The sequence below is a fragment of the Cynocephalus volans genome, chromosome 14, assembly GCF_027409185.1.
Source record: "Cynocephalus volans isolate mCynVol1 chromosome 14, mCynVol1.pri, whole genome shotgun sequence".
Classification (NCBI taxonomy): Eukaryota; Metazoa; Chordata; class Mammalia; order Dermoptera; family Cynocephalidae; genus Cynocephalus; species Cynocephalus volans.
The window spans coordinates 60,264,241-60,277,414 of NC_084473.1; the positions used below are offsets into that span (position 1 = coordinate 60,264,241).

Here is a 13,174-nt window from a genome sequence, read left to right on the forward strand (position 1 = left end):
AAGTTGAATTGTTCAATGGAGAAGAAAGAACTGTGGTTACTAGAGGTGAGAGGGGAGCGGGGTGAGAGCATGGTGAAGGGCTGGCTAATGGACAAAAAATTATGGTTAGATAGGAAAAATAAGTCCTACTGATGTACAGTAGACCCCAGAATCTGTAATTAACAAAGATTTATTGCACATTACCGAACTAGAAGAGAGGAGATCAAAAGAATCTGTAATTAACAAAGATTTATTGCACATTACCGAACTAGAAGAGAGGAGATCAAAAGTACACATCTTAAAGAAATGATTGGGTTTTGCAAGCATGAGTATGCTGATTGCCCTGAATGGATCATCACACACTGCATACATGTATTGAAATATAACTCTGTACCCCAAAAATACATACAATCAATATGTTTCAACAAAAAAATTTTAAAAATAAATAAAAGATAATATAAATCTTTCCATTAAAAAAAAATAAGAAATTAGGAAAAATTGGGTCTTTTCCATCACTATGCATAATTTTTTGCAATGTGATAAACAGACTGCCAATTAGAAATGAATTTTAATAATTATTCAATATAAAACCTATTAAAGAGCTTTTTAAATAAATTTAATTTTAAATATATTGGTATTCCTCTCTCCACCCTGATCTACAATCTTGACACAAAGCTACTTCGACATTTTCAGATGTTATTTTCAAATATGTGGCTGGCCTTGCATTTACTTCACCTACTAGAAATTTAAATTTTGCTTCTCCATCCAAATGTCTTTGTAAATATTATTTTTTACGGTTTTTGTATATTTTGCTAATATGAGAACAATAACATTACTAAACAGACCAATCTGGAAGAAAAAAAATACCCATTTAACTTTGAATATTCACACTTTTAACATTACATGCTAAAATTTATCCTTTAAAAATTTCTTACATTATTTCTAATGGCTTATTTAATGGACATACCGGAAACTGTGAATGCCCTGAAGTTCCTGCTGTAGAACCTCTTGGGTTGTTGCTATTAAGTCCAATGCTCCAACAAATTCAGAAGTAGATAGTAACACCTGTACTGTAGGCTGAGTCTGGTGTACAGTGGCCATTAACTTCAGTTTATTGTATACTTTAACACAATTATTTCTGGTAAGTGCCAGTCTTAAAATGTGTAGTGATCCTTCACACATTACTTTATCAATCTGTGCAATTTTATCTCGAAGCATTTTTACAGCCTGGGAAGTTTTCTTGAGGTAGTCCTGCAATTCATGTTGAGAGGTCATTGCATGGAAAAATGCTTCTGAACGTAGAGAGATCTGATGAGCAATGTTTACTTCCACAATATCCAGATAATGGCTCAGCTTAAAAGAGAAGGAAAAAAAATCATGGATAAATAAATATACTTTCCCTGACTATCCAAATACTTTCTAAAAACAAAAATGATAAAATATTTCTACATATATTTTAAGTTCCATTTGTCAATTGTTTGACTGTGAGGTTCTTGGAATTGAGCACAACAAAATGGAAGAAAGATGAAAAGTGCAGATAAACAGATTAAAAGGTAGATGAATAAATGTAAGACAAAAGAGTAGAAGGTGATTTACCTTCTTCCTCTGTTCCTGTCATTACTACTCTCCAAACACCAACTACTTCCTAAAAGATAAGAGTGCCCCACAGATATCTCAGATTATAATTTTAGTTTCAGAAGTTCTGAAACCAGGAGAGAGAATGATCTCCTTAAGCCCCCACCAACATCACACATCACTTATCTGTCTAAATAGATGATGATAATTTCTATTATGGCCTCCTCCTTCTATGTACTAGGTACATGTATTTTATATACATCAAATTTTTCTAATTTTAACAATCTCAGAATACAGGTACTATTATTCTCATTTTACAGATGAGGAATCTCAGAGACATTAAATAACTTGAGTAAGTCACATGGTTAAAAAGTGACAAAACTAAATGTGAACCCAGGTCTTTCTGCCTCAAAAACTGAAGCTCTTTCTACTATACCATGCTGTCTCAAATGCTAAAGAATCCATGAAAGACAGATTGGTGGTTCAGTCACAAATTATAGAAAGTACTGGAATTCATTTAGATCATTTTTTTTTCCCAAGGCTGCTTATATTTCAAAAGTGATTATTTTATCAATTTGTAAAATTCAGTTTATTTCCAACATATTTGTTTCTTAAAAGGTTGACAAATGCCTTGAACAATTAGCTCACATATATTTTATTTGTAATACTACCAAGATTAATTCTTATAGTAATAAATATTAAAGAATGCTACCTAAATTTCAAATATGGACTTCTAAAACTTGACTTGTCTTTTTTTCCTTTCCAACTGCATATGCCTTTTTCAGCTGCATTATCTTTTCATTTCCCTCCCATTTTTTTACTTTTAGATTTTTTAACTTATAGTTCAAAACTTTAGGCATTATCTCTGAATATCTCAGGAGAATTCATAGTGTTAACATTTAGGACTCATGAGATTATTTGGTCATCAAGCCTGTTTCCTTAAAACCATACATTATCACTCATATCTTCAATAATGATCTCTGAATAATCTATTATATCTAATAGGTTACAAACAAGATTTTTTCCATAGTTTAAGTCTCTTGGGTTTATGGCCTTTTGTTCTTGTTCTTTTCATCTTTAATACCGCTGTTTACTAATTTATCTGAAAAGCAACATGGGCACAAATGTGCTAAGATAGATTGCAAGCAAAAGTGGGCTTAATTCTCAGAATAGTAAGTGCAGAATGGATAACTCCTTTGGGACAGTGCTACTCAGAACACAGTTTATATGCTGCTGCCAATCTGTAGACTATTTAACAGGTCCATGATAAAATAAGGAAGTTTGTGGGAAAGTAAATCAACTATATCACTAAACACACTGCATTTTTTTTCATAGAAAGACTTTCTTAATGAAGGAAGCAGTACAATGAGTTGCATTCCAGGGCAAACATCTTATCTCACTGCAGACCAGCAGTTTGGATAGCACTACAATAGGATACAAATTTCTTTAATTCCAGTTGTAGCATCCTTTCTTGTTAAAGCTAGCAAGATAAGGCTGGCTGGTTAGCCCGGTTCATGAAAGAGCATGCCTTTTAACACTAAGGTCAAGGGTTCAGATCCCCTACTGGCCGGCTGCCAAAAAAAGACTCAAAAAAACAAATTAAGCTAGCAAGATAAATCACTTGTTGCCATTATAAAGGTGGTTTAAAATTACTCTCTTGGAATCATGTCTTCCACTCCTATTCTAAGAACAGAGCAGAAAAAAAAAAAAAAAAAAGTCAGAATGTAAATATAGCAAACCTGATTCTCCAACTTACAATTTTTAAAAAAAAATCCGTTAGTCACTTTAAACATTCAGCATGAGAAAAGCATTTCATCTGAATTTAAAAGATTTTCAGAATTTATCAATATATAATTGATCTACTCTGTTCAAAGGCATAATATTTTCATAATTTATTTTCTATTAAAATGCTATGGGGGGGAGGGCTGGCTGTTTAACTCAGTTCGTTAGAGCATAGTGTTATAACACCAAGGTCAAGGGCTCAGCTCTCTGTACTAGCCAGCTCCAAAAAAAAAAAAAAAAAAAAGCTATAAAGAAAACAATTTTTAAAGGATTCCTGAAAGTATCTGTATAGGCTGATGAGATATTTATCGTCTTTTTTTTTTTAATTAGCTTTTGTTTTTTTTCTTTTTTTTAAGGTATTATTCTCCTAGGGCATATACGCAGAATGTGAGAAAGCAGTCTGAGAGGGAGCCTGTGTCCATAAATCCATCATTTTCATCAGGTTTATGAATTTACTGTTATGCAAGGAAAACCTTTTTATAGATGAAAATATTGCCAAATGAGAAGTGAGCTCATTTTCACTGTAAATTGTGATAAAAAGAATATTCATGATTGTTTCTCCACATTTCTTCGCCTTGCCTCCCCAAGCTAGTCTTTTCTTCAGTCACTGAGGAGGACTGAACCTAATGTACTGAATAGTCTTCCTCAGACAAGCTTTCAGATTGCCAAGGTATGTCACTAGAGTAAAACAAATGATTTCTTCTCATTTTAAGAACCACAGTCAGTTTTAGAAAAGCTCTAAACTGAGTGCTGAGAAAGAACAGAGATCAAAGGTGTTTACTACCACTAAAGTTTTAGAAGATTCTTGATATGTAAGCTATGGTTAAAATTCTAAATTTCAAATGACTTTCAAGATGTTGACTTCTGAAATATAGAACATTTTAAAATGTAAAGAACTGACTAATAATATGCAAAACACTAGGCTTTACAAAGCTAAAAATACAATAGGAATATTGTATTTTTTTTAACTAAGACATTTTTGCCTCAAAATAATCATTCCTACTATGTGAAAATGAGGAAAAACAGTACCTCAGGAAAACTTGGTTTTCTGTGCTTTAATTCATTCTTATAAAATTAGCCAATACAGTAGGCCCTCCTTCTCCATGGGGAATACATTTCAAGATCCCCAGTGGATGTCTGACTCTGCAGATAGTACTGAACCATGTATATACTATGTTTTTTCCTATACTTACATACCTATGATAAACTTTAATCTATAAATTAGGCCCAGTAAGAGATTAACAATAACCAATAACAGAATAAAACAATTATAAAATATATTGTAATAAAAGTCTTGTGAACATGGTTTCTCTCTCTCTCAAAATATTTTATTGTACTGAACTCATCTATTTTCAGACTGTGGTTGACCTCAGAAGGTGGAACCACGGATAAGGATGATCGACTGTATATAACTGAACTATTTGGGATAAATGCAAACAATTCATTGTGTTCTCTAATATATCCTTTCCATTAAAATTCCCTCAACTGCTGTTTCAGATGAGAAGCACTCAAACAATAAGCTTTTCTGTTTTCATCAGCACAATTTGTATTCCATTAAACCAAAATGCTATTAGTTTATTAGTTAAGATTAGAAGGCTTATAATTATCAGTAAAAACAAAAATGAACTTAAAAGAAGTAGAGCTTACCTAATAACTAAATACAAACCCAAGCAAACAGTACCACTTAACTAGAATAAAGTTTTCTACATGGAAAAAATCAGAGAAATTACCTTTTCTTGAAGCAACTTTGAGGAAGCTGCATCACGATTTCCTTTTCCACCAGCAGTATTAAAATGAGACCATGGTAAAACTGAATTAAAAGTTAAGGAATCATCCAAGGCAAAATCTGGTTTCATAAAAATCTATTAAAAAATGCATTTCCTCAATTAGATAAACATTTTTTTAACATCCATTATCATTTCTAACATCATAAGATTATTAAACAAAAATTAACTTAGATCTGGAGTATGAACAGCAAAAGCAAATGACAAGTTGTCATTTACACAAAAACCTATATGAGAAAAATACATAAACAACGTTTCATCAAACTCAAAATGCTCATAAAAGATGGAAAAATGTTTTTTGCCTTCACCAATGGAGATGTTCATTCCATTACCTCATGATCAAACTCACTAATACAGTCCCACCAGGCACATAGCAAAAGTAAATATCACACTTATCCTAAAATGTCCATATTATTTCCCACTGATAGTTTTTTTTTAAATGCCAAATATCAACTTCTCTAACTTATATTTCTATTTTCTCCTGCTTAAAATTCTTTCAAAATTAATTTTTTTTACCTTAAACATATACTAAATTTTATTTTATTATTTTTGTTGGTGGTGGTGGTTGGCCAGTACAGGGATCAAACCCTGGACCTTGGTGTTATCAGCACACCAAATTTTAAAAACAAAACAAATTCAATTTTATGAAGAGACTGCCCTACTCCTTTTCCCTTACACATCACATCCAGCTAGGAAATAAGAACTAGCTGTCATATTTCCTAAATATTCCTTGCATCCCCTCTCTCCTATCTCCACAGTATTCATAAGTTCAGCTCTTCATTATCTTTAGATTACAATAAACAGTTACTTAATGATGTCCTTCCCTAATCTATCCCCTATATTGCTATCAGAGATACCATTCTAAAATGTCAAGTATAACTGTATTAACGTCCCTGTTTAAAACTCTCAATGGGTTCCCATGACCCACAGACCAAGCAATTTAAAATGGCATCCAAAACCCTTCATTTTTTTCTACGGACTCCACTTACCTACTTGTATCTGCCACTCCCACTATTTATGCATTACATTCTAGCAATACTCGATTATCTTCCATACCCTCTTATGCTTAGGTATCTTTATATATGCTTTTGACTTAGAATGCCCTTTCTTGCCTATCTTTCTGGAGAACATAACCCAATCAAAAGGGCAAATGTACCTTTGTATATGACAAAGAGATTAATCACCCCAACCTCTGAACACAAATATACTATGTATACTGAATTATTTATCACATACTTCACAGAAATCAGTTATTTAATATGCATATCTGCCCCTGGAGACCATATGTCCCAGCAGGGTTGGATTTATAGCTTATTAATCTTTGCATCCCTAGCCCCTAGCATAGGGCCTAAGATATGGTTTAGTCAATTAATTAATTAATTAATTTCTATGCTATATTTTATTTACTGATCCTTTTCACCTGTATCCAAAAATTAGTATGAATATGATAGGGGAAATCTAACTAGGAATGTGAGCAAATTTTCTTTTCTTTTTTTTTTTTTTTTTGTGACCGGTAAGGGGATCGCAACCCTCCTGCGCTCAGCCAGTGAGCGCACCGGCCATCCCTATATAGGATCCAAACCCGCGGCCAGAGCGCTACTGCGCTCCCAAGCGCCCCGAGTGAGCCACGGGGTCGGCCCGTGAGCAAATTTTCTAATCCTTGCTTTAGTTTTATAATTAAAGGTATTAATTCAATAAATATTTATTAATTATCTCTTACACTAGGCACTGAGGGGAGAAACAAAGATAAATCATTACACAGGCTCTAATCTCAAGGATCTTCAGTCCAAGGGATGTGATAAAATATGTATATAAACATCTTACTTGTAAGGAGAAGAGTGACAAATGCCTTGGGGTGGGGGAAGTCCTACATAAAATGGTATAGGAATTTGGCAATGGGGCCAATTATCTTCAGCTGGTAAGAAAAAGAAAGAATTCATGTAAAGTTGCCATTTTATCAAAAGATTATAAAGGATTAGATATGGGAAGATGAGAGAAAAGTCCTCCAGCTGAAGGAACTGTGCAAGTAAAGCATGAAGCCAGCAAAAAAAGTTTGGCTAAAGTAAAGAATGTGTTAAGATTAGATGGGGAGTGAACAAGAAAGGGCCTCATATTACAGAGCTTGAATTTCATTTTGAAGGAATCAAACAACTATAAGAATGATTTTCCTCTCTCTTTTTGTGTCTGCCTTTCATATTTTTGTTTCTTTCTCACCCTAAAGAGCAATTGGTGCAGACCTCTTTGAGCATCTGATGGAAGCAATGGACTCTCTTCCCCCCCCCAAAAATGCAACTATTACACATCTCTACAAAATTTTTCATACAAAGAAAGTATCTCTCAATAATTTGAAGGTGATAAAATTCTTTTTTAGAATGAGGCGACTTAAACATATTTGTAGGGTTCAGTGATGAGAAAGAGATTGATGATGCAAAAGAGGAAGAACACTGTAAATATATACAATTTGTGTCAATTTAAAACTTTTTTCCATTTAAAAAAAAAGAGAGAGAAAGATGCAACAAGCTCCAGAAGAGGCAAAGTGGCCCAACTGTCAAAAGACAGCGAAATGAAAGCTGCTTTCTAAGGCAAAATTAAAGATCAAATATTAAATAGCAATAGTCTCATTTTTAAGCTTTGTGTTACCTTAGGTACTTGCTCCAGATCTGTCCTGGATTTATCTATGAAAAAAAGGAAAAGGAAAAATATGATTTTTTAAACTTGTTTTCATTTTACCTCCATCAAATATATTTTGACAGATTCAATATTGTACTGGGTCACAACCAGATAACTACTTAAGTTTCTTCCTTCAACAAGTATCTATCAAGAACCTACTGTATGCTTAGTAGTAGGCAAAGCACTGAACAAGACATGTTTCAAATAATTTTTTGTTTCAAATAATTTTAATAAATTGTATAGCAGCAATGAAACAGGTAAATATATTTCCTCTCTTTTTCTAAATGGAGACAGAAAACTTGATGCTATCTTACTAAGTTTTGGTAAGTTTAAGGATAACATGCTACATAGTTTTAAAAAATGAATTAAATACTAAAATAGGTATACTATTCTTATTGTTTTAAATATCTACCATCCCATCCAGAATTTATGATCAAAGATTGCTTTGCTTTTTTAAACTGTATTAATTTTCTTCTCGGACATCTTAGTTTGTATCACCTACAAACTTATCAGCAAATGAACCTGCTTTATTCTGCCAATCCAATCTCAGATGAGGTACCACTCTCCTCTACACAGCTAACCTTTCTGCACTTGGACTCCATCCCCTCCTGCCTCTTCTGTGAGCCTGCTTCATCAATTACCCTCTCTCCATATCTTCGACCGCTTCCCTTTTACTAGCTCTTTTATTTCTGCATAGAGACACAGTCAGTTCTCTCCAATTAAAAAAAAAAAAAAAGAACAAAAAGAAAAGATAAAACCCAGGGCAGGGAGGCAAGGGAGGCACCTCAAGTGCAAAATGTAAGGAAACACTTACACTTAGGGTTATGTAAATGCCTTTCTTGCCTCATCTAGCCCGGGCCATGAAAAAATATTCTTCTACTCTGTTCCCTCTAGTCAATATGCTATCTCAAATTTTCACGTCACATCCATACTGATAGTCTGTATTTCTCTCTCTCTCATATTCACTCCTTAATATATAGTATTGAGGTTTCTGTAATCACCACTCCAGTGTGTTTTCCCTAAGATCTCCTAATTGCCAAATCCAAGGAGACTTCTCCACGTACAAATTGATCTAGTATTCTAACCTTTTAGACTAATCATTCTCACTTCTCTAAAACTCTCACTACCTTGCATTTCTATGATGGAGTTCTCTCTTGGTTGACTTTCTTACCTCGCTGACCACTTTTTTAGTCTCCTTCACAAGTATCTCATCTATCTAAGGAGATGTGACAGCTTCATAGTGTTCTATCATCAGTCCTTTTCTTCTCACTATTCACAACCTCCCTAGGTGATCCTATTCATGCCCTTGGATTCAACTACCATGCTACTGTCTAGCATATTGTCTATGATGTCTACCATACCTACATCTTAAGCCTACATCTCTCTTTCTTGAGCTTTGGGTTGCCGAACAGACATGTCCTTCGCTGAAACTCTGCAACTAAACTAGCCTCCATCTCCTTTAAAATTCCTCTTCCTATATTGCCTCTTCACTGAATTGTACCTCTCACAAGCCCAAGCAAGAAACCAGGAGACATCTTTGAATCATCTTGCTCCATGATCAGCAAATGACTGGCCATCAAAACCTGTGCCTCAATATCAGAGTTATCTCTCAAAGGCCTAATTTCTTCTCCTTCTTCATCTCCATTGTAACTGTTATTGTAGCTACATTATTTCTCACATATTACTTCAGTACCCTCCAACTGTCTCCTTGCCTCCAGTTTTATCATCATTCCATAATTCATTATCCACAAATGTTTTCACAGTGAAAACATATAATCATGAATCTGATCATGTCTGGTTAAAAATATTTCATAGCTCTATGCTGCCTTTAGAAAAAGTAAAATTCCTGAGCATGGCATACAAGGCTCTTCATAATCTGACCCCTTGCCTATTGCATTAGACTCATCTGTTGTTCCCAGTAGAACTAACGTACTAAACTCTTACATTCCTTCAACATGTGACAGGCATACCTCATTTTACTGTGCTTCGCTTTATTGCACTTTTTTTGCACATTCTTGCATTTTTTTACAAATTGAAGGTCTGTGGCAAACCTGCATCAAGCAATTCTATCAGTGCCATTTTTCCAGCAGCATGTGTTCACTTGGTGTCTTTATGACATATTTTGGCAATTCTTCCAATACTTCAAATTTTTCATGTTTATTATATCTGTTATGTGATCTGTGACCAGTGATCTTTGACAATACTATTATAATTGTTTTGGGGGCATCACAAACCATGCCCAGGTAAGACAGCAAACTTAATTGATAATGTTGTATGTGTTCTGACTGCTCCTCTATCTGGCCATTCCTCTGTCTCTCTCCCTCTCCTCAGGCCTCCTGATTCCCTGAGAGACAACAATATTGAAATTAGGCCTGTTAATAACCCTACTATGGCCAGTAAGTGTTCAAGTGAAAGGACGAGCCACATATCTCTTACTTTAAATCAAAAGCTAAAAATGCTTAAGCTTAGTGAGGAAGGCATGTCAAAAGCTGAGATAGGCTGAAAGCTAGCCCTCTTGTGCCAGTAAGCCAAGTTGCGAGCGCAAAGGAAAAGCAGTTGAAGAAAATTAAAAGTGCTACACGCAAATGCTAAGAAAGGGAAACAACCTTTTTGCTGATATGGAGAAAGCTTTAGTGGTCTGGATAGAAGATTACATCAGCCACAACATTCCCTTAAACCAAAGCCTAATCCAGAGCAAGCCCTTAACTATTAACTTCTATTAAGGCTGAGAGACGTAAGGAAGCTGAAGATGTCTGAAGCTACAAAAGGTTGGTTCATGAGGTTTAAGGAAAGAAACGATCTCCATAACATAAAAGTGCAAAGTGAAGCAGTGAGTGCTGATGTAGAAGCTGCAGCAGGTTATCCAGAAGATCTAGCCAAGATAATTGATGAAGGTGGCTATGCAGAACAACAGATTTTCTATGTAGATGAAACAGCCTTATTTGGAAGAAGATTCCATCCAATATTTTCAAAGCCAGAAAGGACAAGTCAATGCCTGGCTTCAAAGCTTCAAAGGACAGGCTGACTCTCTTGTTAGGGGCTAATGCAGCTGGTGACTTCACTTTGAAGCTAATACTCATTTACCATTCTGAAAAGTCCTAGAGCTCTTAAGAAGTATGGCAAGTCTCCTCTGCCTGTGCTCTATAAATGGACTAACAAAGCCTTGATAACAGCACATCCATTTCCAGCATGGTTTAATGAGTATTAATGAGCCCACTGTTCAGACCTATTGCTCAGGAAAAATGATTCCTTTCAGAATATTACTGCTCATTGATAAGGCACCTGGGTGACCCAAGAGCTCTGATGGAGATGTACAAGATTAATGCAGTTTTCATGCATGCTAACACAACATCCTTTCTGCAGCCCATGGATCAAGGAATAATTTCGACTTTAAAGTCTTATTATTTAAAAAATACACTTTGTAAGGCTATAGGTACCACAGATAGTGATTCCTCTGATGGATCTGGGCAAACTAAATAGAAAACCTTCTGGAAAGGATTCACCACTCTAGATGCCATTAAGAACATTCCTGATTCATGTGAGGAGGTCAAATATCAACATTAACAGGAAATTGGAGAGGTTGATTCCCAGCTTCATGGATGACTTTGAGGGCTTCAAGACTTCAGTGGAGGAATTAACTACAGATGTGGTAAAAATAGCAAGAGAACAAGAACTACAAGTGGAGCCTGAAGATATGACTGAATTGTTGCAATCTCATGTTAAAGCTTTCTTTTCTTCCCCCCCCACCCAAAATAAAACTTTAATGGGTGAGAAGTTGCTTCTTATGGATGAGCAAAGAAAGTGGTTTCTTGAGATGGAATCTACTCCTGGTGAAGATGCTATGAATATTGTTGAAATAACAATGGATTTAGAATATTATATAAACTTAGTTGATAAAGCAGTGGCAGGGTTTGAGAGGACTGACACCAATTTTGAAAGAAGTTCTACTGTGGGTGAGATGCTATCAAACAGCATCAGATGCTACAGAGAAATATTTTGTGAAAGGAAAGTCAATCGATGTGGCAAACTTCATTGCTGTCTTATTTTTAAGAAATTGCTACAGCCACCCCAGCCTTTAGCAACCACAACCCTGATCAGTTAGCAGTCATCAACATTGAGGTAAGACCTCCACCAGCAAAAAGATTATTGCTCATTGAAGACTCAGATGACTGTTTGCAATTTTTAGCAATGAAGTATTTTTTATAATTAAGGTAGGTACATTATTTTAGACATAATGTTATTGCATACATAATAGACCACAGTATAGTGTAAACATAACTTTTATATGCATTGAGAAACCAAAAAATTCGTGTGATTTTCTTTATTGCAATATTCATTTTATTGTGGTGGTCTGGAACTGAACTCCAAGGTATGCCTCTCTTGACTCTAAAGTTTTGTGTAAACTGTTCCCTTTTCCTGGCATGCCTTTTAGTGCATAAATGTTTCACATTAACTAGTTTAAAAAACAGGTAATTGTCATCAATTTTAGGAAGCCTTCTAAAGCTGTTAGGAAAGCTATACAACCTCACCACATTGAACTTACTGTTTAATAAACAGTGCTGCAATTATTGGTTTATTTTTTTAACCTTACTGAGGAGATCATCACCTCCTGGAGGACTGAGACTATTTCCTACTCATCTATTTCTAAGCAATAAGCAAAATACCAAGCACCAAGATATAATTACACTACTGCCAGACCCATGATTTTTCTCTCAAACACTTTAAGAAAAGATTATAATCATCAGGTATAAATATTTTACTAGAAATAAAAATTAAAGATATGATAGCCAATCAGGTCCCACAATTAAGATTTTGTTCACTGATATTTACGCTATGCTTTATTATCTACAAATAGCACATATTCATACCATGAGTATGTAAGAGAGTCCTGTCAAAGGTATCTTTAGGAGGACAAATATTCTTGCATCTCTCATGAATCTTTTCTCTCTAATGAAGAAACAAACAATGTGATCAATGATAATATGGAAATATGAGTATTTAAAGCAACAAAACATTTCACAACAGGGTATCAGAAAATACCACATTAGCTCTACAATTTTTAATATGAAATCACTAGCCTCTTGAACTTACATACAAATAACAAGTGTACTTAATAAATCAGATACCACAATGAGCTCTATGAACACCTGTATACCTATACTCATCCCATCTTATACAATTATAGCAAAATCTCCATATGTGGAATGAAGTGGGAAAGCAAATGGAAAATCTTTATCACTAAAGTCAATTAGGAGAATTTATTTTTAATCAAGAAATAAAATTTAAAAACATATATGTCAGAAAGAAGATAAAAATCAGTTATTGACACTCTCTGGGTCAAAAAAAAAAAAATCTCACTCTGATTTAACATTAGCTGACCACTA

General features: G+C 34.5%; 1 protein-coding gene across 3 annotated transcripts in view; it reads right to left on the bottom strand.

The window, feature by feature from the left end:
• Positions 1-13,174, bottom strand: part of VPS54 (VPS54 subunit of GARP complex) — a 120,693-nt gene that overhangs the window by 76,876 nt on the left and 30,643 nt on the right. For 2 of the 3 annotated variants that reach the window (XM_063077607.1, XM_063077606.1), the window contains exons 4-7: positions 12,659-12,737; positions 7,761-7,795; positions 5,067-5,198; positions 947-1,332 (exon numbers count right to left, since the gene is read on the bottom strand). In XM_063077607.1, the coding sequence (XP_062933677.1) occupies positions 947-1,332; positions 5,067-5,198; positions 7,761-7,795; positions 12,659-12,737 (632 nt within the window). The remainder of the gene's footprint in view (positions 1-946; positions 1,333-5,066; positions 5,199-7,760; positions 7,796-12,658; positions 12,738-13,174) is intronic. The other variant, XM_063077608.1, reaches the window with a different exon arrangement.